Below are 27913 nucleotides of genomic sequence, written 5' to 3' on the forward strand. Positions count from 1 at the left end.
TTTTTTACATCAGGATCCATTTTGACAAAATTATTGATGTGGACATCCACCAGAGATTTCGACATACTTACCATTGGCAGAATCGTAGATCGACGGCTACGATTCATAGTCTCTATTTATGATGTTTTAGTGCTTTTTTTTTTAAGTTTTCTTTTTGTACCCCTATGAGCGATGTATGTCATGTTGTAGCCATAGGGTATTTGTGTGATGAGGACATCGTTAGCGATTTCGACACGTGTACCATCAGAGACGCTGGAGACCGATGGCCACGATCAAGAGTTTATATTTTGAGTCATTTTATGTAGTAGTTTATTTTATTTTTCAGTTTTTATTGTTTTACCCTTATGGGTGGTCATTTGATATTGTAGCCCCGAGGGCATTTGTCTTTTAGTTTTTGTTTCTTTTGGCCTATTTATAGGAGGCCTCATGCATTGTACTAGATGATGAATATTGGTATGAAATTTCAACTTTGATTTTGGATCTCTTTTGTAAGTTCTCGAGTGAGGATTAGCCTAGGAGAGGCTCAAAGCAATACCCAACAGCCCCTTGGTGGAGCTCTTGGTTTTTCTCTATGTTTCTTCTACTTTCCTTCTCCCCTAGCCGCCGGTTTTCCCCCACCATCCCCACTACTTGATCGGCGAACCACCAGCCCACTCCCTTGCCGTTAAACCATAGATCCCGTCCCTCCTTCCTTCCGACGGACACCCTTTCCCTTTCCTCCACCCGTCCCAACCCCCACCTAGACCCTTCGACCAATCCAGGGAATCCCCACCCCCGACCACTCCAAATCAGCCCATGGATTTTGACTTCTCTAATTCAATTCAGCTTTCATTATTTCCCTAATGTGTTCCCCTATCATTTAGGAAATTTCAGATTTGAAATTCAAATTGAAATTTGAATTTTAAATCCCTCCAATGATAGAATTCAATTAGGAAACTCTTTACACTTCATCAAATCTAAATTTAATTCAGAATTTGAATTAATTGTTATATTCAATCACATGGGCCCCACTCTCATTTAATTTAAACACAAAATTAAACCCCCATAGGGCCGGCCGCTCTCTTCCCCTCTCTCTCCTCAATTTGCCACCTAAACGGCATTTATTTTCCCTTAAATTTCTCCCATAACCGCCGCCCCCCATTAATCCACTAATTGTGGTTAATTTGAATTTCAAATTAGCCTCCCATTAATAAAAATCTGAAATTAAACTTCAGATTTTCCCTCTCTTCTCTTTGTCCCCAAATCACTTGTTTCAACCAAAATAACTCCACCCATAGCCGACCCCTTCACCCTCCCAAGTCTTCTCCCATTATCTCCTCACCCCCTCCTCACTAAGCTCAAGAGAGATTCTCCCAACCACCACCACCATCATGCATGGCCGATCCGTAAGTTGATCATGGTTTCTTATTTGATGATCAAGGACGAACCAACGTCCTTGAATCCCCTTTCTTCGACGGAAACCTTGACGTGGATTCTTCCGTGGAGGATTACTTAAATCGCATCTTGCTTGTGCTAGTACCTTCCATCGAGGAGCATATTCTTCCCGGACGTTGGATGCTCACTAGTCATCCCGTGGACTACTGGCTACCTCTCCAACGGACTACACTTTGGGCGCCATTTGTCTCCTAGTGGCATCGCTCGGTTGCTCTCAATCTTCCTCCATTAAAAGTGCCACCAACAAGAGAGTGAGTGAGGGACCCAAGGTGAAGAGATCTATTTGTTAACCGTGGATTCTTGTTTCATAACCATAACATTGTCTTATTTATTTTATGTTGTTCATTTGAGAGTGCCATGTTATTCTAGTTATAACCGCATGCTTTACATAGTCTATAATTGATGATTCCGAGAACCTGATTTGGGTAAGCACTAAATCTATAACTAGCAAAGTTTTAATAATCTTATATTAAAACCCCAAGCAGTTTTTGTTCCATGCATACGTTTTACATCATTGTGTCTTTTACATTGTGTGCTTTGGAGGCCTATATATGAAGGCCTAGTCATTGTATTATTTTCTAATGATGATTATGAATGATAATTCCACTTTCTTGCTAGATCTCTTTGTGAGTTCTTGAGAGAAGAAACCCTAGGTGAGGATGAGAGCAATACCCGTCATCCTTGATGAATTCCTAGGTTCGCGGTTCTTTGATTTCTTCTTTCTCTTTTACCTCCACACCAATTCCATTCCTCCACCAACCGGCCTCCTCTTCCTATTTCCCCATCCCCGCCCAAAACCGAAGCCCCCTTTTTCAATACTGCCGGCCTCCTTTGGCGGCCCCACCCGCCGGCCACCACCCCTCTCAAGCCACCGGCGATGAGAGCAATACCCGTCATCCTTGAAGAATTCCTAGGTTTGTGGTTCTTTGATTTCTTCTTTCTCTTTTACCTTCACACCAATTCCATTCCTCCACCAACCGGCCTCCTCTTCCCATTTCCCCATCCCCTCCCAAAACCGAAGCCCCCTTTTTCCATACCGCAACCTCCTTTGGCGGCCCCACCCGCCGGCCACCACCCGTCTCAAGCCACCGGCCACCCCTCTTCTTCCCCACTTAATATCGGTTTAATCACCATCAAGACCAACCTAATTTAGGCTACATGATTTTGGAAAGCTTTCATCCAATTTGAATTTCAAATACTTTCCAAAATTAGCCAAGTTAAATTAGGAAAGTTTTTCAATTCAAATCTAATTTAATATTAAATTAGATTGGAATTCTTATTCCTTTGCCTAAAGTGGATTAATGCATTAAGAAACATTAATTTTCCTCCCCATCTCCCCTCTCCTCTAAGCATGCCGCCGGCCCCCTTATTTGAAACCCCTCTTATTTCTTTTCTCTCTCCACTTTGACATTACCTAAGTTTGGATTTGAAATTCAAATTCAAATTCATAATTCCCTCCCACTAATTAACTCCAAAATCTGAATTTAATTTCAGATTTCGTCTTTCCTATCTTCCACCCCAAACCCCTATCCTCTCCTCTCCTCCTTACCGCCAGCTCTCCTCTCTCTCTGCCGCCCTTCTCCACCTCACCTAACCGGCGGCTCCACCAAAGAACCATGAGGATACTTTCAAGCTCATGGATGGCAGATCTGGAAGTTGATCACGGATTTGTTTATAATTCTCGAGAGGAGATCGACATCATTCAATCACCTTTCTTCAATCCCGGATTTGGATCCGAAGGCACCGTCGAGGAATACGTGGAGCGTATTCTCTTTACTTTGGTGGACGTCATCGACGAGCAACAACCTACAAAATAGTGGAAGAACGCAAGACGACCACCCGCCTCTCCAACTCTAGCCAACTTCCCGTTGATCAAGATCACCGGCCTCCTCTGTCTTTCAGTGGCATCACTTGGATTGTTGACATCCCTCCTCCGTTAACCCTACTTCTAGAGAGTGAGCGAAAGGGAAACTCGAAGGTGAAAGTTCTATTTGTTAAATGTCGAATTAGTGTTAATTGCATATTTGTCTTGCTATCATCTTGTTTTTGTCTTGAATCGTTCTGTTAATCTATCGTGTAACTGCATGCTAGAAGCGAGTCAATAACTACGAAAACTGAAAATCCTAACTTAGTGAAACATTAATCTTATAAATTCATTGCTAAAATAAATTTCTTGATAAAATCTTGCAATTCTGTTGTATGTTTCACATCAATAATACAAGAGAAGTTTGCTAGGAGTAAAAAAATAGAGGTATTGATGTGGAACTACAACTAGGGTCTTGCTGATTACAGTTGTGTGACTCCCTCCCCTAATCCTGTTTGATTCACTGTTTTGGAGGTAACTTTGATTCAATTCAGCTCATAAATTCCCTTTGGTTTAGATTGTGACTCATCCATCGTGAGCCTAATGTGGTGTCATCCATGCTTCTATGATCTGTCCTGCATCAGTGTATCCTAAATCATTCATAACCCTTATACACGATCTTTATTGCATGCAAACCTTCAGCGACTTTGATCTAGAGTAACAGGATTTCCTTCTTGCTAGTCATGGAATTCAGTCCTTGCTGGTTGATTTGTATACTGTTGTTGATTCAATTCAGATATTTGAATGCAATTAAGAGGAATATTATGATTATAAATAGGGAGATCTCAGGTATGTTAAAAAATTTGAATTAATTTCTACTTGAACCAACAGATTTCTGGTTGGATGAAAGTCTTTCTAACCTGCAAGAATTTTCACTCAAGTCATTTTATTTTGCTAAAGTGATGCGTAGATTTACCATTTTGAGAGCTCGTATCCTTTTTCTTCCTTCTATTTATGGTAATTAGTTTATATTCCAAAATTGATGCGACCAAAAATATAGGAAAATTAAGATTGCAAACAACTATACGTCTTCCTTTCCATGGACATTACAAACTTAAAATAAACACACATTACAACTTAAATATATTTTTGAGAAGAAAGATACAATTGAAGGGTTGCCATGGAGAGAAGAAATAGATAAGAAGTCCAAGACAAAATATAAGAGGGAGGGAGGTAGAAGACAATAGCTCGTAAGCTATTACAAAACCCTCATATTTTCTTTCAAAAAATTATCACATTTCCATCCTTATAAACAGCAGCAAAACATCACTATAAATAGAGAAAAAGGAGCCCAAAAGACACACAAGGCAGCCGCCCAAAACAGCCAACCAGAACAAGAGAAGAAAAGGCAGCAATTAAGGCACAGCAGAAGCCCACCCGAACAGCCAAGAAATCGGGAAAGCCAAGGGACAGCAACAGAAACTGAACATCCAAGGCCAGGGGAACCGGGAAGCCATGGAACAGCAACTGGAACTGAACAGCCAAGGCCAGGGGAACCGAGAAAGCCAGGGAATCAGGACAACCACATAAACCGAACAACCACCAAGCAGACAGCAGCCATCCGCCCCCCAAATCAGGCCAAACACAAAAGAGGGAGGGAGGGAGGGAGGGGGGGCACTTGCTTACATCAAATGTATTCATATTATCATATATGAAAATCACTAAAAATGTGACACATTCCCTCGAACTGGGTGATTAGCTTGAATGTGGCAACAACAATATATTATGATTATGGTTAAATCTCGAATACTCCTCACTCATTTAGCCTGTGAGTTGTGTGAGCTATAAGGCGCACTTGATAGGAAATGAAGCTTTTTGTTAGCCAAAGTCAACTTAAAATGAGCCCTATTTAACAAGCATCCACCAAAGGTTTACTAAGTCACCTCAAACAATGCATCGCATGGCTGCTTAAAAGAACCTTAGCTAAAGCTAAGTCAACTATCTACAGTGACCATAGTCTATGACAACCAAGATGGCATGACCATAAAATTTTAATTGGATTTGTTATCATTCTTACCTTCCTCCCACCATCCATGTTGAACAAATATTGGTAACACGTTTTGTACAATTCAAATTAATCCTACTAAAAATAAAACATCATGGAACTGAGTAGTAGCCTTAATTGAAAGTGTTCTCTAGTAATGAAGAGGGATAATTAACCATAAAGACTTGCGTAAATGCGAAAACTTCAAACAAATCATAAAGCTCTTGTTATAGGGTGAAACTCAAGATAGTGACTTTTTTATATTCAATTTGCCTTCAGAAAAGTTTTAACACGGGACTATTTGAATATCAACAATGCATATGGAAATTTTTTAAGGAGATACAATAAAGATTCATCTAAAAGGTTTTCTATATGAACATTTAAGAAATTATCAACTAGAAAGATGAAATCATCTAAAGCCATACAACAAATAGGGAAGAATGCTAACAAGTTAGAAATATTAAAAAATTAATATTACTTGATTTTTATTGTATCTTATTTGATATTATATCATGAACAAATAACTAATGTATTGGATTATTCTCTTTTTTCATATCCTCCTTTAGAATTCACATTTAACACCATTGGTAAAATTCTAAGATTAGTATGTTAATTTTATTCCTAAAGATAATATCGAAGATAAAATTTTGTCCACTACCAATCTTGTTTATCAAGTGTACTTTCTATAGCAGACAAACATAGGCTTTATATGTTAATTCATCAATATCTAATATCTATACAAGAGTTGAAACACTTAAGCCTAGATCAATGAGTTGAATATCAATTGAACATTTTTTTTGTGATCAAAAGTTTCCAATCCAAGAAGATTGATTTGAAACACCTTTTGTTAGGATTTCCACGATGACACTAACATTACCCCATCCCTTGGTCAAATTCAATTTCTTGTTTCAAATTAATTTTACTTCGATTCAATTCTCTAAATTCCCTCAAGTTCAATTTGCGGCTCCCATGATGATCGTCCCCCATGCCTCTATCTTGAGTCTTCCGCAATCTCACAAATGCATCTACCTTGCAAGTCTTTTGTGGTCCTCCATGTGACATTCTATTGTGGATCCTCTGAAATACTTATCAACCATGAACCATACGCAACGTTTACCTACTCCTTGCACTTTCAAGTGAGAATATTTCCCTCCTACTTGTTGGATTCGAATTTAGTTAATGATTTATTTCTACAATTTGAATACAAATATGAGGAACCTTGTGATTATAAATAAAAGTTTTTTAAATCTGTAAAAACATTTGATCTGATTTCTACTTTGAATAAAAAAATAGCTGGATTTAAATTCTTTCTAATTATGTAAAAATTTCAGGACAAGTCATTTTCTTATACTAGAATGAGGCATGAATCTACTATTTGATGATCTCGTCATTTTTCTTGTTTATAGCATCAAATTTACGGTAATCAATATGGAGTGAACGAGTTTCATTAAAATTGGTACAATCTAAGACTTCATTTTCAATTAAACATATGACTTTCATGCCTCCAAATTTCTATGCATTATTTCTTATAAGCAACTATTAAATTAGCATGTGTCAGATTTTATCGTTTTTTTTTTTTTATTTTCATCTAAAGTAACAAAAGATTATCTAAATTACGAGTTTACAAACTACAAATATAAATGTATTAGCTTCATTTAATACGTCTCATTATAAATCTAATTTAGTATATCCTAAATTATAAGACTTCCTGCCTCAAGTACACCTTAATATTTTAGAAATATTAACTAGAAATAAATGGCCGGTTAGATTAGTGATAGAACGAAGGAGAGAAACTACCCGTGGTTGGACATACAAGAGAAAGAGGGCATTGGTTGGACAATATCTAATCTATGCTGACATGCATGAGAAATATTAATTAATGCAAAATAGTCAAAATATAAATAGAAGCCACTATAAACAATTATGTGAACAGCTTTTATTTAATTATTTTGATTAGTGAATACCTTTAAGACATAATGTTTAGGGAATTAGTAAAGCTACCACAAGGGAACAATCCATAGAGTGACGAAAATTTAAACTAAATACTTGAAATATTTCCTAGTTGAATTGAGTAACTCAAAGAAAATGTCAATTAGGAACCAAATATCATTTACTTGATAAACACTTTACCTCCAGCTGTGCAGCGGCCTCCTTATACTGACGTTTTGAGGCCATTACTTGAAGTTGCTCAACGGCTGAGACTGCAAATTCAAAGGAAAATGTGCTTCTTGAAAGAGGATAGGGAACTCGCCAGAGCACATAGAATGCCAAAAACTGATGATGTGACATTAGTTCAATATAATTACATGTGAAATTAGTTAAATATGATTACATGAAGTTGCAAAAAACCCTTAACCCATATGCAAAATCACTTTCTGATTTCTTTTTATAAGAGAGAGAAGATGTGCGTTGTTGTCCAACCACTAATTGGACAAGCAGGCTATTATTTCTCAAGATGTAGAATTGCACAGTTAGATTTTACAGAGGATAATCTACAAGAGATGCAAAATCTTCAAGCCCGGCAATGGGATAACTAGCAAAAGCCTGAAGGTAGACCATGCCTGTAGCACTAGCATAGACACAAGTAAAGCAACAAAGTAGTATCGACTAACATAAAAATATTTCAACTTAGTAGGTGGCATCTATCTAGTAGAAAAGGATGACTCAAACGATGAAGAAAATTTTCTTATTGGCTGTTTTGTTGAAAGTGTGCGTAAAATATTTCTTTTACAGGAGTTTTGAATATATTGATGTTTGTTTTGATGAAAAAATGAATACAGTGTAAAGTATTCTAAATGTAATGCAAAGTAGTCTAGTTCATTTTTGAGGAAAACTAAACTAATTCAATATTAAGTGAACCAATTTCACTGCAACCAAACTACCTTCTCACCACCCCTGCCAGCCACCTCCCGCCACAGCGGGCCACCCTCCCCGCCAGCCGACAACGCCATTTTGAACTTTACACTGCATTCACTTTAGTTCAAGCTAAACAAAAACAATAATAATTTCATGCATTCCTTTACACTCATTCAAACAACATCAAAGATTTCAAATAAAATGTATTCTTTTTACTCTGCATTTCTTTTTTAGCAAACCAACCTTAATGTTAATTTAAAAGAAAATAAGAGGGCAAAACTAAGAATTATTCCATTTCAACATAAGGCATCCTATCACGCTGAATGTATATTGTTATCGGACATCCCTTGGATGCCCTTAGTTAAACAACATGGAGACCAGCAATTTTTGTACGTAGGTGAACAGATTATTTTTGGTGACAATTCAGCATCAATTCTGTTTTCTCCCCACAGGCAGTGGTGGAGTATAGTTTTAGCATGGACACCAATTTATAGTTGAGACCAGCTATTACATTTAAAATGAAAGATTATGGTACAGTGAAAGGTTTAGTTTGAGTTGTAATTGGATTTGAATATGAAAGATATAGGCATGCTAACCAAGCATTGTAAGACGATGAAGAGCAGTAATCGTTGTTGTTATATGTCTCTTCGCGAAGTCAAGTTTCTTGATATCACGACAGATTTCTTGGACCATTGTTTCACTTTGTTCCGCTTTTGTCTTAATTTCATGAATCTTGTGCATCAATTCCTAACAAAAATGCAACAAACATAGAATGAGAGTGGATTGTTTGCTACGCAAATACCAAACAATATAGCACAATATCCATGCTGTCTACATTTGGAGGTGAAACCATGAAACCATATCAGTGGACGTTAATAGCAACTTCTTGAGAAGAATTACCATGCTAATAGCATCAAATACATCATTACTTGTATACATTGCCATCTCAAAATTTAATACCAGTTCTAGTCCATTATTAGAAGCCAATCTCCAAGATGGAAAACTAACCTGAACAGCATTTGTTGCCGCAGCAAGATCCTCCTTGGCTTTTGTCCCAGAGTTACTCTGTGTATACAAACATACATAAATTAAATACACATTTGGAATTGAGAGCTGGAACAAAATAGCAACAATTCATCTGGGCAAACAACAGCAAAGATGGAATGGTTGCAGCATACCTGTCGACGAACAGCAGCCAATATACTATCATCCACACGACGAATTTCACTCTGTATCTGCTGCATAAGTGGTTCGACTCCAGATAATGATGCCTCTGGATATTTGAAAATTGCAATGTTTTTTTAAAGCAAGAATAAAACATGCTTCTGAGAGATAACATCAACAAATCAAGAAAGAAAGACTTATTTCTGATGAACATGCAGCAAGCTTTCAAGAATTACAGATTATTCCCTTGTTTGAACAATTGTGAGCATGAAGACCAAGCTAGTCCATGCTTCATGGAAATATCAAATGTGAAACAATGAAAGCTTGCAGCAAGAGAACCGTGAAAACCGTCTTATATGTTAAGTACTGAGTTGGTATAATATCGAAGGTCAGAATGCTTTATTAGGCATTACATATTCCAAATACCGGATGGTAAACGGGAAAACATGCAATGAACCCCGCACCAAAATCAAAACAAATAAAATTACTAAACAAAATAAGGAATAATGCTTGAAAATTCTTTGGTTCTTCCTGTGCAAACAATCTTCTTTTTCGATTTCTCTTCTTTTCTAAGTTTAACCAACTTCATGCTGCCCCAAAGTGAGGAAAAGTGTTGTTAACATGTGCATTAGATGTGATCATGTGAGGCAAAGCACACCAAGGAATTGCCAATAGCAGTACATATGAAATCAAGTGTGTTCCATTGACAAGCTTGGATTACATTGAGTTGGTTTCTAGCTATTTTGGGAATGTTACACTCATAATTAGTGGAAGTCTAAATCCAAAGCTTTTTCCCACAATTGCTAGACTAAAGATAGTTCTTAAGAAGTCAGTTTTATACAAGTAGACACTAGGCCAATCACAAATAAATAAGGATAAGGCCAGTTACAAATTGAATTTCACATTGGGAGCTAGAAAATATAGAAAAATTGTCCCTTCTCTTCTTCTCTCCCTCTGGCTCTCTGAGGGTTGAGGCTTCCGCTATTTTCGAGTGAGAAATTTCCCCTGCTCGACTTAGCGCCCCTCCTCTTGTGCAGAAGTTTAGGAGATTTCTTCTCCTCCCCCCGGCTTTCTGATGGTTGAGTAGGCTATTTAGAGTTAATTGCTCAATTATGGCAATATTAATAATCTAACAAACTAAAATCAAAGTCTAAATATTTTACTTAAAATCTCATAGTGAAGCTTGGCAGTCGCCCACACCCTATGACCCTCCCTCTCTCTCTAGATCAAGATCTATGATGCTATCAAATATTCTGTATTTTTATTTTATATTGAACATTAGTATGTTTTTATGTTCTTTTTTCTTTTTTTTAGCTATCCAATGATGGAAGGCATCCAATGATCATGGTAGGTTGTGCTTGGGGCTTGGTAGACCTTTGGTTTGCTGGCTCGATTGGTCCTTGGCTGCTGCTGGTTCACGGGTTGGCTTATGGTTCACGATTTTGGGGCTTATGGTGATGTTTGGAAGGAGGTGGTTCATTGGTGTTGAGCTTTAATTGCCAAGTTGTTAGCTCATTAATCTACTAAGGTAAGCTCATAAGTTGGATTCATTATTGGAGTGGTCTTGTCCCTTCTCCTCCCCTTTTCTTCTTTAAAATTTGTCCTTGTCCCATGAGTTTCCGTGGCTGATTTTTGGGCTTCCTGTGCTAGTTGTTTTTCGTGCCATGGCTCATTGTTTTCCTCAGTTGGATGTTTGTTTTCTGTGCTGGGTGCCCTTCCCGTGTCTTTGGTGCCTCGGTTCTGTGCGGGCCTCTTTGGTTCCTGCGACTACCTCTTCGGGTTCTGCCTGGGCTGCTTTCCCGTGGCTATTGGGGCTTTTTCCGTGACTTTGGTGCTTTGTTTCCAGTGTAGAATTATGAGTGGGATGTTGGCTTTTCATTTCCCTCATTTAAATTATGAATATGAAGGGTTTTGGGCTGTTTGGTTTCTCCTCTCTTGCCAAAAAATATGAGATATTTTGAGAATGAATGGAGTTGAATATTGAGAGCAAATTTGCTACAGGCCTGAGGGTTCTTCTTGGAAAAGCTTGTGAGCTTGTTCCATTCTCCTTCTCCTCTAGGAAAGCTTGCGAGCTTCTCCTCTTTCTTCTCGGTTTCTTACCTCTTTCGTCTCTACGCAAGTTCCACTCCATTTGTATCCTTCTTCTTGAGCTTTGGTGGTGTTTGTTGGCTGATTTGGGAGCATTTGCTGGAGGAGTTTGGATTAGATGGCTGGACTATCTTGCAGTGGTGGACCATCGGTTTGCTAGCCCTAAGCACTTATTTTACTTAACCTACATTTCGATGCATGTGAGGAACCCGCTATGACGGTTGTCTGAGGATAGCGTTGTTTTTATTTTCTTTGTTTCTTTGAATTCTCTTCTAGTTTTCTTCGTCGGATTTTGGATGTTATAGATGATTGCTACTATTTGAATCGAGTTTGGTTTAGTTTCGCCCTTTGTTCTCCTTGTTTGGCTTTTCTATCTAGTGTGCTTACATAAATCTAGATCTAGTTGGTTCAATTCTTGTAGGCAAGAGTCACAATCTAATAATCAAATTAATCCTCAAAATCTAATTTTACACTCTTCAAATGTATTTCTCGTGATTAAATAAATTTAAAAGTGATATAACAATTTTTTGGCACCTCACTTAACTTAGACACCTAGCACCTCACTTAACTTAGACACCTAACACCTCATGCCTTGGGCCACCATATCTCCTTGATGGACCTTGGTGCTTTTAAAACACTAAGGTGACGCAATCACCCTCCTTTCCCTCCTTTGCTTCCTAATAGCCCATTCACTCTCTCTATCTTTCTAAAAACATATACATACTATCACAGATTAATAAGGATAATTTTGTTCTAAAAAGGTACATAATGTTATGATGGAAAGGACATGATGTGTCATCCGGAACATGATAATAAAATGTTAGGTTGCATAGAATCATGGCATTACTAAATAAAGTTTTGAAACTAAACGGACAGCTACATCAAGTGTACCTTCAATTTATTATGTGGCTATAATCATGAAAAATAACCAAGGAATAAAAGTACAACAAATTTACAAGGTATTAATCACCATCACCCAGAACTTTAACTTAAATATTTAAGGTCAACTATGAGGTGTTCATCATAAATATAAGTTATGATGGAAAGGACATTATGTGTCATCCTGAATTCATGATAATAAAATGTTAGGTTACATAGAATCATGGCAATAGTAAAAAAGGTCTTGAAACTAAATGGACAACTAGATCAAGTGCACCTTTAATTTATTATCTTGGCTATAAATATGAAAAATAACCAAGGAATAAAAGTACAACAAATTTACAAGGTATCATCACCATTACCCTGAACCTCAACTTAAATAGTCACAAAAGCTATACTTGGTTACTATTTTTTTGTGAATCCATAAAGAAAATTAGGGTTTAACAAGCTCAAAGGAAGCCTATTACACTAAAATAGAAAGTTCGAAGAAGTTATTATATAACTGCAATAACCACGCCAGTCATGAAACCAAACTCACCTTGAAGATTTGCATTTGCATTAATTAATGAGCTTAAAAGAGTAAAAGTGAGTGCAAACTTGTATGGAGTCCCTTAAGAGAGACCTCCCTCAACAAAATAAGAAAAAAGGAGGGAAGGCTAGTACATGCTGTGCCAATCCATACATAAGAAAAACTGTAAAAGTACAGCCAAAAAGTAAGGAAAAAAAAAAAGTTGTGGCCCCTCAGCTGGCAAGTTGAGGTCCCTCATGTGATGGCATTGAATGCTAACAGAGTAAGCTAGAAACCAAACTCACCAGTAGGGAACATCTGGTTGATGTACTCCAAAGCACTAGACTTGTCCATTTCACATAGACTGACCGATACCAATTTTTTCCCAATCCAAATATAAAGGAACCTGCAAGAAGAAATAGGTAAACATACAGAAAACCAGTTTAGTGAGTCTAACAGGATGAAGAGAACTAGTAAAGCATTGAAAGTTTACTAGCTGAGTGCTTCATCTGGTAGCTTAAAGGCAAATATCACAACAAAGGAAAATTAAACCACATGAGCTGTTAATTAAAACCCAAGGAAATTCAACTATCTATATACCATCCACAAGATGACACACTCATAAGTTAGATGTACACTTGAGTTGTTGAACAGATTTCAGAATCTAAATCCAAAAAAAAAAACAAAGCAAATTGACATATCTCTTTACTGTAGAATTTTCTTTGAAATTTATAATAGGAAGGAAGTTCATGAGAACAATTTTACCTGATAAGACCAATCAGGCTACTGGAAATGATAACAAAGCTGCTTGGATTCTTGCATAGCATGTGTCTATTAGAGTAATTTGTCAATGTTATAAGATGACTTCTACTAATTTGCAAGTCTTCAATGATGACTTCAACAAATTTGCAAGTCTTCAATATATTTTTCTCTTATTAGCAATTGTTTGGCATTTGTTAGTTTATTAGAAGGCAACTTGGTTCTATTAAGTCAAACCATTCTTATAAATACCTAATGTATTCCTTTTTTTCAAAACAATGATTGAAAAATGCAAATTGGGCTCGTTGTGGACTTTTAACCAACTTCTAAGGATTTTCTGGATTGTGCCATGCTTCCTCTCCTCTTCAATCATTTGTGAAAGCTATGAGAAACCTAGTTTCATTATTGTAAGTTACTTCTTTCATGCGGCACTACCCTTCTTTCAAGTTCACCGCTCAACCTTTCTGCATGAAATCAACCTCAAAGCTCCCTGCCACCACTACTCCTAGGCTACACTACATTTCGTATCAAAGCCAACTTCTACCATGTACTATATTAGATTTCAAAGAGCCACATGAAATGATTTGAAGTAAGGGAACACCATCCATACCAAAAGAGTGTAGTTTTTTTACTGTTGCAAAAAAGTTCATTTTCTTATGAAAAACCACTTCTACATCTAGTATGGGAGGAGCATTTGGGTTACACAAATCCTTCCCAGAGAAGTTTGGGCTATTGAAAAAAAATATTGAAGTGACATAGGTTATTCAAATCCCTTCCATAAAAGTCCTTTCAGAAGTCCAAATCATAACAAAAATCTCATAAAGGTTCAATCTTGAACTGATATAGGTTATTCAAATCCCTTCCATAAAAGTATGGGTTACAACAAACTACCCTAGCAAGGTCTAGGTTACAAAAAATTACAATGAAAAAGTTTTGAGTCATAAAAGTCCTTTTGCAAAGTCCAAAAATCATAACAAAACTCCCATGAAGGTTCAATCCTAAAAATCTCTCTCAAATTAATCTAGGTTGCAAATCATTATTGTGAAAGAGTTTAGGTCATGGAATTTATTTTGGAGATGAGCAGATCAGAACAAACTACCACATGAAGGCTCAGTCATAAAAAATCCTTCCCCAAGAATTTTGGGCTATTAAAAAACATCCTAATGAGATACAAGTTATTCAAATCCCTTCCACAAAAGCTTGGGTTATAACAAAATACCATAGGAAGGTCCAAGCTATAAAAAAATATCATGAAAAAGTTTGGGTAATAAAACTCCTTTTGCAAAAGTCCAAATCATAACAAAAACCCCATGAAGTTTCGATACTAAAAACCCCTCTCAAATTAATCTAGGTTATAAATCATTATTATGGAAGAGTTTAGGTGAAGAAATTTATTTTGGATAAATCCAGATCATAACAAACTATCACATGAAGGCTCACTTGTAAAAATCTCTATAGGATAAATATGGATGAAAAAAAAACTACCACATGAAAATCTAATCACAAAATCCCTCGAGTATGAGTTCGATCTAGAAAAAATATCAAGAGGAGGTTTGGGTCATTAACATGCCTATTAGAATTCAGGTTACAAAAAACTATCCTAAGGGGACCTAGCTTACAAAAATCCCTCTCAAAGAAGATTGGGTAGCAAAACAATATGGTGGGTCTAGGTCACAAAACATTACTCTTGAAGAAGTTTTTAGTCATAAAAAATTAACCGAAGAAGGTTGCGATCATAAAAACCCCTTCTGGATTACAATAAAATACTATATAGTTAAATCTTGTTCAAAACAAATTTCCCCTTAGAAGTTCATGGTACAAAAAAAACCATCTTATGGCCAATCTCTCCCAAAGCAGCTTAGCTTATTAAAATTATCCCAAGAAGTTTTGGGCCAAAAAAATCCCTCCTAGAGAATCCTGGATAACATAAAATCTCTGTGGGCTCCGAAAATTCGTGCCCAGGCTTCTTCGTGTTTTTTTTCTGTCGACGAGGAGAGTTTTAATGAATTTAGGTTTCAGGTAACTTTTCAAAAGGCATATTAGATTTTAGATAAGACACAACTCAAAGATTTTGCCCTCATATTGCAAATACTTTTATGATCTAAATTATGGTTTCCCATGAACGCATAGGGGTGCTAATTATTGACATGACTAGATAACCCGACCTGAACATGACCAGGAAAATCTAGATTCGGGTCGACCCAGTTAACAAACATTATCTATTTGAAAAATCGGGTCGGGTCCGGGTCAACCCACTAACCCAGTGTTGACCCAATTCCGGTTGTGCACCCATGTTCCCGCACTCGCATAAGCTCAGCTACACTGCATACACATCCACACCCGCACCCAGCACCCCCACTCATACCTTACACCTGAGCTCGCACTCCGCACTCACTCTCAAGTCGCACAACTTACACCCTTGAATCACCCTTGCTCGCTCGTGTCGCGCATTTCGCACCAAAGCTCGGCCCTATGGTCCGCACCCTCGTAGGCCTGCTACTTTGCTCGAAATCCGGGTTAGCGAGTCAAGTCATGTCAATTTTATAACCCCACAGATTAAGCCCAGGTTTGAATTCCTAACCCGTTTGACGAATTAGACTAGATTCAAGTTGTATTAATTGAAGGCTGGTTAGTTTCAAGCTGGATCTGAACTACCCGAAAACCCATTTTGACACTTTCGATTAAGGCTAGTCGTTTAAATAGGTCACAATAATTACTAGGGTTTAAATTTGGTATTAGATTTTTGAGTTTATGATTTAAAATTAATCGCCATATGCTTAGAGTGGGCAATGGGGGAATGAAGATGGGCCCGATCAATATCCCATTGTTCGGTCGTCTTGAGATATCATGGTCCTTAGGTTACTACTTGGTCAGAGGAGGAAGTCAACTCAACGTAATAGAAGGAACCTTGTCGGAAGCCATGAGTTGTTTCGTCCAAGGATACCTTGTAGACATAAGGTGAATGTTTGTCTAAGGGGGTGAACTTAAGTCAACCTTAGCTAACAAAGGACTTTATATCTTAAATAGTGCACCGTATAATTTATTACTCAATGGAGCTTTTAACCATTAAGGAACATACGGGCTTTGATCATGACCGTAATATAACAGTGTCATTTTGTGACAAACTTATCCAGTCAGAGGGCACATGTCACATCCCTGCTGATGAGAAATCAATTGAGAATGAATTATAGTAATATATTCAATAAGACATAATCTTTACGAGCTAAAGTTATTCTTAAATTTATCAACATCGTCAAATAATTACATAGAGTGAATAAATTTTGTTTTAAGTTATTAAAAGATTAATTTTTTATTTAAACATTTAGAGTTTGATAGATATTAGATTTTAACATTTTAATAGGCTTTGAGAATTGACCCCTCTAGTCGAGATTTACATTCAACGCGATAATCATCAGGGTGTTTGAGCACTTTTAGCAATTCATGAAGCATTCTCATATCTCGCATATACTAGCTTAATGTAAATATCGGAGCACATGCAGAACTTTGCATAACGTATTTTGCACTTGTAAGACGCTTTATATCATGCATTTTGCATATTTGTTAATGTACATGTCAACATGCTATTTTTCTCTCATGTGAAATGCATAGTTAGGTATGTTAAAATCATATATTACACATAAGTCAACTTCACCCCTGGCAGAGGCGTACGCCTCACTTGGACTGAGGCGCGCCTCAGAGGTGCAATTGCGCAATTCTGACAGAGGCGTACGCCTCATAGGAACGGGCGCCCACCCACTTAAAATGAAGAATTTTTCCTCCTTAATCCCGCACAGCTCCAGTTCTCCCGAAAATTTCCTTCCCGTTGGGACCAGATCATGAACATCTCTTAGCACTGCAGGAAGTTCTATACACACAAAGAGATGTGAGATATTGGCGCAGGATGCTCCCATAATAATGCAATTGTATCTTCACAGCTATCTTGACAAACAATAAAAAGACATGGATGTATTGAACTTTTGATGACCCTGCCAACACCCCTCTCTCTCTCCTAGCACCCTAAAATCAACCAACTAGTTATTTTCTTCTCAAAAAAACCAACTAGTTATTCCCTCAATACTTAATGTAGCACATACCTGGAAGGATTCAGGTATTGGATCAGGTCAAGTAATTTAGTGAGGGAGGGTATCAATTTGGATTTGGGCTAGCACACAAATTACCCAGCTATCCACCCCTGCATACGTGCCACGCCTGTAAGCCATGGCAAAGATGCGACCATCAAACTCAAGTTAACAATGTCAAATATGAATCTTATTTTAGCAATATAAATAAGTGAACAAAAAGCACTACAGCAATATGGATTCAACGGAAAAAGAACTTAGACTGCAGCAAATGAATAAGATGTTTAAATTTCATAAAACTAAATTGAAATAGAACTCACTAGTTTTATAGTTATGAAAATGTCATATTAAATGATGTTTTTAGAAAGCTCTAAGGAGTTAAAAAAATGTCGACGTCTAGCCCATTAAGAAAAAAGCTGTGAGTTTTACCTTTATGGGCCGGATCATGAACATCTCCCAAATAGATACAATTGGAGAAGAAGATTCCCTTGAAGACCCATTTAGTAATGGGATATGATTGCATTTTATATGTTCTTCGTACTTTGGGAGTTTTGTTAAACTAATATTTTATGATTTTGTACTTTGGGACATGATTTTATTGCATCTATTATTTACTTTCCACTATTTTCATATATCATTTAGATGCTTTTATTGTATGATAGAATATTGCTATTATTTACCTGCTAAAACCCTTAATTTCTCATTTACGCAATTCTGTGTCCGTGAGGCTTACGCCTCAGACCGCCTCGAGGCTTAATTACGCAATTTTAAACCTTGCTCAAAACTGCTTCAATTCAGCGAATCATTCAAGCGGATAGAGGACCAATTAGGTAAATATAAGCTTCAATCCCCTTGAGTTGAAATGAATTGAAATACCTGGTGCAGAGGAGGGCGGACAGGTCACGAAGGAAGCAAGAGGAGTCGGCAATGGGTCTGGTTCCGATGTGCGGACGGCGAAGGGATGAACAGGTCTCTTGGCTGCGGCAAATGGATACGGCGAAACAGGGGTTCTCCTCCTGCAGTGAATCAGAACTTATGTTCGGAGTAGAGAGCCGAAGAGAGAGTGGGAAGAATGGAGAATAAGAGAGAACTTATAAGTTCTTTTTCGGAGAAACGATCGGGCAAGGCTGATTGTCAGGGGCGAGAATTTCTAACCCGCTCAATTTGAGCAGGTTTGGAAGTCGCACAATCGGGGTCCGCAATACACCCCTAATTCTTCGAATGAATTCTTTATGTTCCAGCTCTAAATAAATCAAACATCTTAATTTAAGAAATGCACGTTTTTACATTACTTTACCCTCCTAACTCTTGGTACCAAACAGCCCTTAAATGATTAATTTTTTATTTAAACATTTAGATTTTAATAGATATTAGATTTTGAAATTTTAATAGGCTTTGAGAATTGACCCCTCCAGTCGAGATTTATATTCAACGCGACCATCATCAGGGTGTTTGAGCACTTTGAGCAATTCACGAAGCATTCTCATATCTCGCATTTACTAGCTTAATGTATAGATCGGAGCACATGCGGAACTTTGCATAACGTATTTTGCACTTGTAAGACACTTTATATTATGCATTTTGCATATTTATTAATGTGCATGTCAACATGTTATTTTTCTCTCATGTAAAATGCATAGTTATGCATGTTAAAATCATAGATTACACATAAGTCATGTTCATAATTAATGATTTAATGTCATTTGTAAATGTAGCGCACAATTATGTTTCATATAAATTATCAATCTAAATTTTCAAGATCATGGATAGCGAGCAATCATTTGGAAGGAAAACACCCTAGTGATTGATGGGTTATGTGCTTCCTAACAATGCCTTCACATCTCATATTTTCATGTCTTAGTTGCTCATGACCTACAATATTGGTCACCTCTCATACTCTCTTTAACTAGCAACATTCTTCTTGCTACAAAATTTTCACTACCCTGTATGCTTGCTCTTGCACAAGACTCGGCCCGTCACAATCTCCTCATGGTCCCTTAGCTTCACATCAATTTAAATGTCGTGCTTTTTCTCATATCCTACTTTGCAACATATCCTGAATCTTATATGTCATAACTTTTATCCTACTTCTCCAATGATCAACCTTCAATCATGTGCACTACATTGATACATATAATATGTTTGCACTCCTATCATACCATTGCTTCTTAATGCTTGCCTAGCCATCACTATCATTGTTTACCACAACCACTACAACCCTTATTGCCTTTCAAAGTTTTCTTTTTATGCACTACCCAGATAGCCACTCAAAAACCTTCCGTACATCCTCTAACTGCCTTGGGCCAAATTGGTTGCTTACTACGGGTTATATCTTTTTTGGAGATATGATAGCTATCTTTCATAAACCATATAAAAAATAAAAATAAAAACTCAATGATACTTTAACACTTATTCCATGTTGGCATGTTGCTATGTTGTTTTAATATTAAAGACTTTATCTATATGACACATATGATAACAAATATTTGCTTCTAAAGGTTATATAATCATTAGCTTAAAAAAACGTTTAAATTTATGTTAATTTGCAAATTCATCTATCTTTTAATACACCTGAGTTAATTATCTCATCTTCATATTGAAAGTGAATTACAGCAAGATATTAGACCCTGCTTTTTGTAGAATGCATTATACGAATTAGCCTTAATTCAATTTTTTAATTATCATGTAACTTGCATGAATTGATTTATGGTAATGAAATATGACTTCTGAATGCATTTAATTTCTATTGTTAATATGGTAATTTGTTCGTGTCTTTTCAATTAGTCTATGCATCCTGGAATTACATCTTGCAAATTTATTTTACATCATCGCATATAGATAGTTTGGTCTTAATATCATCATGATCATTGGACTTTGCAACGGATGAGTATTTTGACAAAAGATTAAAATTAATAAATCATTCCGTTCATTTTTCTTTTTTGTTTAAAATTTATTTTTTTAAATTTAATTATGTTAATATTATCTGTCATTCAAAATTTTGGCAACCTCCTGTCGTATCCCCTGTGTTGGAGTCATCGGGTAGGCATTTGTTTTTTGTTCTTCCCTTAAAATTTTGCATATATAATTAAACTAAGAAAGGGAAATTATAAAAGAGGGCTATAAACATGTATGCTCATATCCTCCATTAGGATATCAAAAAACTCTCGTGGATCAGTATACCTATCCCTATCTTCAAAAAGCCAAACAAAATTACATTGTAAAGCCCTTTGAGCACAAAAATGGGCAGCCCCATTGAAGGTCCTAGGCATGTGCAAAAAGACAACCTTATGAAACAATTGCAACCAGTTGAGATCGACCCCAAATTATGGCTGCAAGGCCGTATTTTGTTCTTCCCGGCCAGATCAAAGATACAATGAACGTGGGCTCTTTTGTGCCTATTGTTGAAATAAGAAAGAGAGAATTTTATACATTTTACTGAAGAAAGAGTGATGACAACAGCAACAGGTCGAGTGGCTGGGGTGATATGATTAGAGATTGACAATGGGTTAGACATGTGCACGAGCTGGTGGTGGAAGCGACAACGATGTGTGGGGTTGTGTTGGGTGATTGAATTGAGCGTGAGGCTTAAGTAGGGTCGGGGATCAATCAAGTCGAGTGATTGAGTAACAACGGAGACACTTGGATGCTAGTGTGGGAGGCTAGACGCACGAGTGAGTTCAGAGTCACGGGAGAGGGACGAGCGGGTTTGTTGGGTCTTGTATGTGCGATCAAGTGAACAAGAGAGAGGGAGTTAGGTGAATGCTTCTTCCTTGCGTACAGCCACAAGAAAGGGATGTTGGGCGGGATTCTACTGTCTATGAGCATGCAGTACAGAGAAATCAAGAGGGAAAGAAGGCTTTGGTTGGGGTTCCTATGTGCGTGAGTTCGAATGAACTAAGAGGAAGCGCGTGCCTTCGAGTTCGATTCTTGCATGCAGTAAGTAGAGAGTGAAAGAGGGCGAGCAGTTTGGGGGGTTTTGGGCGTGCTGCTTGGTGAAAATATGAGGGAGATAGCTGTTTTGTCTGAGGCGGTTCCTACGTGCAGGAAAATAGAGAACGAGGGAGAGAGGTTGTGGGTTAGTGGTTGTAGATTAGTGGTCAACATTCTCAAGTTATAAAAATCCCTCCTAGAGAAGTATAGGATAAATAGAACCATCCCACGAAGGTTCATGTCACAAAAATCACCCTGGAAAAGCCCGATGCAAAAACAAGCCGTTCCTAGAGGGATATGGGTCATAAAAACTCCTTTTAATCTAACTCTAAGTTTGGTCCAAATTAAATAAATAAATAAATTGAAAGATATAAAGCAAGCATCATCATACTATGTAGAGGCTCATTGATCTCAATAGATCTACAAATGCATAATGGTGTAGATAAACAATAGAAAGAGGTACAAAAAGCTTGTTCGCCACTAATCTACCTGGAGATGGGTATCATCATTTCACCACCAATCAAGAGGGCCATCAAACATGCAATCATACTTCTTGGTCTTCTCAAATATGGTACTTTGAATAGCACAAATTTGAATCTAAATTCAACGCCAACCAATGTTTGACCAAATGATAGTAATATTCACAAGGACCTTTGAATGCTTAGATAAGGCTTTTCATAATTCTAGCAAAAATGCATGTGTACCAATTGCATGTTATTTTAATTACCAAAAAAATTATAATTCAAATGATATATTTATTTCATCTTATTTAAAAAATATCAATTTAATTGCATTCAAATGTCCTTTGTTCAGTATTGCCTTCCTAAATCGTATTAACCAATATTGAATATATAACTTGATTATATAGAGGAAAACCAAATCAACCTAAATCTAATTGCTTTTTTGTTCTCCTTTTTAAAAATAAATGGTTGATCTTGCTTATTATTTAGTCCATAAAATTCAACTATCCCTCTACAATTGTGATGCCTAACAAGCCTGGTAAGGAAACCAATTAAATATAAGTTTAATCATATTTTTTCCCAATAAAGGGCAAATAGATATTTATTACATGGATGAAACTTTCAGCCATCTATATAGTTATTTGTTACCTGCATTTATTTTAAGATTAAAACATGTCTATCACAACAATCAACTTCAATTTAACCTACTATAATTATGCTAGTCAAACAAAAGTTACATTGAAGTGTAACTCAAAAAAATAAAAGTGGTATATGAATGAAGTGAAAAAACTAATAAAATATGATTTTTTACTCTCTTGATGAGAGGATGATGAAATCTGTTAAATTTCATTAAATGGCCAGTTAATGATTACAAAAAACCTAATTCCCACCGCAAGCTGCTCAGCGAAACTCATAACATCTAATAATAACGCTCCAGATAATATGATTTATATCCATAAATTGTGTTGGAGCAACACAATTAAACATTTTGGAAACTAGAAAAACAAGCTTTAAAACCAATAAAATGAAGCAAATGATAAATTAAAGTGTCCACAAAAGATTCCATCGCAACACTAAATATAATAAGTATATCATAAGGGTTTGTTTGTTTGCCAAAAATTCAAAAATATGATTAGCAAATTAATCAATTAGTTGAATGCATTTAAAACTAACAACGATTCCAAAAATCACAAATTTCCTCAAAAACTCTTGTAAAAATTATTATGTCGTTTTCAGATTCAAAATTAGTGAAAGAGGGATCAACGTTTTATAACTAGAAGGAACCAAATGAGACCTAAGATCAAAGAAAAAAAAAACTCACCACATACTAATACAATACCTATGTAATGTCCAACAAAATACAGTCTAATCAGCATAATGCCCAGCTACCAAATGATATAAAGCAAACTATTGATTCCAAAACGAGACGAATTTCGTACCGCACAATTCGAGGGGTAGCACTTCAGCGGGACGGGCGGCGTATCAGTGCGACGAGCGGCGAGTACGACGGGAGATAACGTCCAGCAGATCGGCGATAGTTGGCGGTGAGTTCAATGGGAGGGCAGCGGGTAATGGACGGAAAGGATGGAACGGCGAAGGGGTGAGCCTACGGGAAGTCGGTAAGAGGACATCAGCGGAGATCTATGGGCGGAAATGGCGGTGAGACTGATTGCGCGAAGTAGACTACGCATTTGAGATGCGGTTTTTATTTTTATTTTTTAACCACCTTATTTTATGTTATTTATATATTAATATTTAAAATTTTAATATTACATGTCAATCATACATAGAACAAATATTATACATGTAATGAAATATTAAAATTTATAAGATGGTATGGGTGGTAATAATGAAATGTATGAGTGATATATTTGATATTAAAATTTTATATAAGTGATAATCATGTAATATTAAAATTTTGGATGTTAGATATATAAATAACATTAGATAAAGTGGTATGTAAGTAAATCTCTCTTTTTTTTTATTGTTCTTTGATTTTCATTTAACCAAAATTTTATAATTTATTAAATTCAGGTTTGCTAAAAAGGTTTAATAAGATTTAAATAATATTGGATTAAAATTTGAAAAAAAAAATCAGGATTGTTGAAATAAGATTTGAGCAAGGAACACAATTTAAATAAAATTTTAATAAAGTTCAATAAAATTATAATATTTTACTATGCATGTATATATATTTTACACTTCTTAGGTTAAATATACAACTTGGAGTATAATATGTAAAGTAGTAAGTTAGTTGAAGCTATTGATCTAATGATCAAAGTTAAGAGATCCCCCTTGAACATGTTATTCAAAACTCCTAAATTATAATTTTCTAGGGCACTGATTTATCAAATTTTATTGAAAATGGTTGATTTTAATAAAAATGAGGGATACTCAATTAGGTTAAATATTGGAGGGAATAACACAATTTTTGGTGTTGCTAGTTTTCCCTAATCTATGTATTGGATCTTAGAGCATTTGCATTAGAGGAATTTGTGAAAATAGTTAGAAGAGATAGGTTGCTAGATAATTGCTAGGATGGTGCCAAACTACCAATAGCTTCAAGCATACAAACTTTGAGAAAGCATTTATGAGAGGGATAATGTGTGGAAGCTAGGTGTAATATATTTTGAATGCTCACTAATTTTAAGTTAATTAGTAAGTATGAGTCTTAGAATGTTGAATATGGTAGGAAGTGACCAACGTTTGGGATCTAAGGACTGAAAATCCAATGTGTGAAAGTTTCTCTGCGGACTCTGACGCCATCGAAGTGGACGGCGCCTCGACATTCAGCTTTCACAAGTTTTTTTGGACAAAAAAATATTTGGGCATGCGTTGTGCTGCCAGAGATGCACAGTCGCGACGTCGGGTCTCAAGTGAGATTATTCTGAAATATTCTCTGGAGTGCAATGGCGCTAGGAAATTGGGTGTCGTGACACTAAGTTAAGATAGTGGTTTTTAAATAGTAAAAATATCTAAACTCATTTTACCAAAACTCATTCCACCAACCTTTTCAAAGAAAGAGAGGAAAAAATAGGATAAAAGGAAAGAGAAAAGGAAGGGAGAGAGATTCAAAGGAGAAAACTTGGTTATTTGTCCATTGGGCCAGTTTGGGATATTATAGAGCTCAAGGTAGACTCCAAAACCCTTGCCTATGATTTCAAGTTAAGTAAGTTTATAAAAATATATTAACAAAAATGTGATTTTCTCAGGTATTGTCTGATTTTTTATATGTCATTTTTTTATTATATTTTTTTTCAATTCATTATATTCATTCATTTACAATCAGATTAATTTGATATCCAAAGCTGATTAATTGCATTAAATAAATATAAATAACATAAAAATATAATTCAAATTACTATAATCAAAATTTACATTTTATTTATTCTTCATGGTCCAAAATAATATATACAATAATAAATTGAAATAAAACTAAACTAGTGGTGAAGAAAGAAAACTGTGCATACAGTTGAGGGCCTCATGCCACAAGGTCCTTGCCCTTTTCTGGAATAATGTAAAAATCACATAATGAGCAAATAGTCAAACAAGTATTAAAATCTTACAACTAAAATCAATAAAATGAAAAAGAGAAATAATATACTTTGAATCATATAACCAAATATATATTAATGTTATGACAGTAATCAGTGTCATGGTATCAACATTTGTACAATATCAATATACGTACTCAGTAATTAATATCAATAATATGTATCAATTTTCATTAATTAGTATCAACATCACTAACCAATATCTATATATCAAATATTTAATTGAGAGTATCTTGATCTTGCTCATGCACTTATAACTCTCAATCAATCACCCCTTATGAGTCACAATCAGTGCACTCGTTATAACTCCCCTTAAATCATGTGGATCAATATCCCTAACGTTTTATAAGTCCAAATCAATCTTCAGCTCCTTATAACTCTCATCAATGAATCATTGAAACTTGAGGTTATCATGTGGGACATAACATTTCATATATGTGATATCAATCAGTATCCTCTTAGTCATATCAATATCACCTAGGGGTGTTAAAATGGGTATTCAGGTTGGGTTTGGGTCAAACCCAAAGTTGACTTGGGTTTAATTCGGTTGACCTGAACCTAATCGATTTTGGTAAATAAGCCCAAAGGCTAGAGCCAAACTCGACCCACACGGGTTATCAGGTTGACCTAACTTGACCCCACGTGGCTCGTGTTCGTAAGCATGAGAGATGAATGGTGTGGGTGTGGCATCTTGTCTGCTAGCACGCAAGACGAACTGATTTGTTTGCAAGTGCAGACGCTGCGAAGCAATGGGTGGTCCTGAAGGTGCACAGGTTGCGAGTACATGTGCAAGTACAAGTGCAGGCGTGAGTGCTCGTGCGAATGCAACACGCAAAGTGGGAGGCTCGATCCCATGCGAACTAAAGCACAAAGCATGCAAGTGAGTGAGTGCAGTGGGGTCTGTTCGCTTGCAGATGCGACCTTGGTTTGTTTCAAGTTGATTTCAAGTTTTTGGGTCAGCCCAAACCCGAACCATTTCGTAAACGAGTTGAGTGAAACTTAAAAAATTTTGGGTCGGGTCCAAGTTAGGTTTTGAGTCATGTTAAATATTGTCATCTCTAACTATCACATTTCAGTACATACCAGTCATATCAATTATTTTAGTATTATCCATAATTTTAAATATCAAATTAGACCGGCCAATTCATCTGATTTAATCGTGAACCGGTCAAATGGTCGGTTTCATCCAACTTAAGAATCACGTTGCATCAACTCGAGTCTAATTGACATAAATTGCAGTTCAACCAGTGAACCAGTCCAGGTTTTCTAAGATAGTCCGATTCAAGTATTTTTTAAATAGTTAAATAAATTAAGTTAATAATAAATATAATACTAAACTTAATAAAGTAATATACATATTATATTTTAAAACTTTTAAATAAATATTAAATACATATAAATAAGTGTTACGGGCTACAATACTCACGATTGTAGAGTAAGTGAATTTTTTTTCTTAGTAATGCATGAATATCTAACACACAAACAAGAGATGTGTGAGTGTGTGTGTGCGTGAGAGAGAGAGAGAGAGAGAGAGAGAGAGAGAGAGAGAGAGAGAGAGAGAGAGAGAGAGAGAGAGAGATAGAGAGAGAGAGAGAGAGCTATAAAACACCAAATCTTTTTTTTTATGTGGAACCCGAAGGGGAAAAAATCACTGAGCCTCGCCCAGGTGAAAATATTCCCCTACCTTTAGGTGAATTATAAAGGCTGATATGTCCCTTAACTAAGAGATTATGGGATTACAATAGTTTGGAGAGTTGGGCGGAAATCTAATAGTTGAGCGGAAGTCTTATGATGTCTAGGCAAAAGCCCATGAAAGTTTAATAGAGGATGTTAAACCTCGTTGAATTGTCCCCAAGCACTCTAAGAGAGGGGGGGGGGGCAATTGGTTATTTAAAAAAGTTTGTTAACATAATAAAAAAAAAAATCTTTTTGAAGTTATTCAAAAACTTAAAATAAACAACTTTATAATCCGATATGCAAGCAAATTAACTAAATAACAATTACAACAATGGGGATGATAATTCAATCAAATCAATATAACAACAACACCAAATTTTTTAACATTTAATTTTTAGGAAAATAAATTGGAGAAAACTTAAATGCAAAAAATAAAAAATATAATGAGCATGCCATAATTTTCTAGTAGTTCGGTCAAACAATGACCTACGTCCACCCCCTGAAGTCCTCCACTCAAGATATTGCACTAACTCTTAGTGCCACTCCTTTATCCCCCATAATAAGGTAGAGAAGCTCTTACAATAATCACTTCCACCAACCCTATGAGGCGAAAAACGGGAATCCTTCTCACTCTCCTGGTGAGACAGAGAACCCTGGAAGCTCTTTTCACCTCCCT

General features: G+C 36.3%; 1 protein-coding gene across 3 annotated transcripts in view; it reads right to left on the reverse strand.

Annotated features, from left to right (window-relative positions):
* The window catches only part of LOC110104970 (vacuolar protein sorting-associated protein 53 A), a 74130-nt gene extending 50433 nt beyond the window's left edge, over nucleotides 1-23697 (reverse strand). For 2 of the 3 annotated variants that reach the window (XM_020834288.2, XM_020834286.2), the window contains exons 1-6: nucleotides 23446-23697; nucleotides 13083-13183; nucleotides 9317-9411; nucleotides 9147-9203; nucleotides 8735-8885; nucleotides 7413-7483 (exon numbers count right to left, since the gene is read on the reverse strand). In XM_020834288.2, the coding sequence (XP_020689947.1) occupies nucleotides 7413-7483; nucleotides 8735-8885; nucleotides 9147-9203; nucleotides 9317-9411; nucleotides 13083-13131 (423 nt within the window). In that variant the 5' untranslated portion in view covers nucleotides 13132-13183; nucleotides 23446-23697. Of the gene's footprint in view, nucleotides 1-7412; nucleotides 7484-8734; nucleotides 8886-9146; nucleotides 9204-9316; nucleotides 9412-13082; nucleotides 13184-17630; nucleotides 17746-23445 lie in introns of all 3 variants that reach the window. The other variant, XM_020834287.2, reaches the window with a different exon arrangement.
* Between the last annotated feature and the right edge of the window lie 4216 nt (nucleotides 23698-27913).

The sequence above is a fragment of the Dendrobium catenatum genome, unplaced genomic scaffold (genome assembly GCF_001605985.2).
Source record: "Dendrobium catenatum unplaced genomic scaffold, ASM160598v2 fragScaff_scaffold_390, whole genome shotgun sequence".
In the NCBI taxonomy this organism is placed as follows: domain Eukaryota; kingdom Viridiplantae; phylum Streptophyta; class Magnoliopsida; order Asparagales; family Orchidaceae; genus Dendrobium; species Dendrobium catenatum.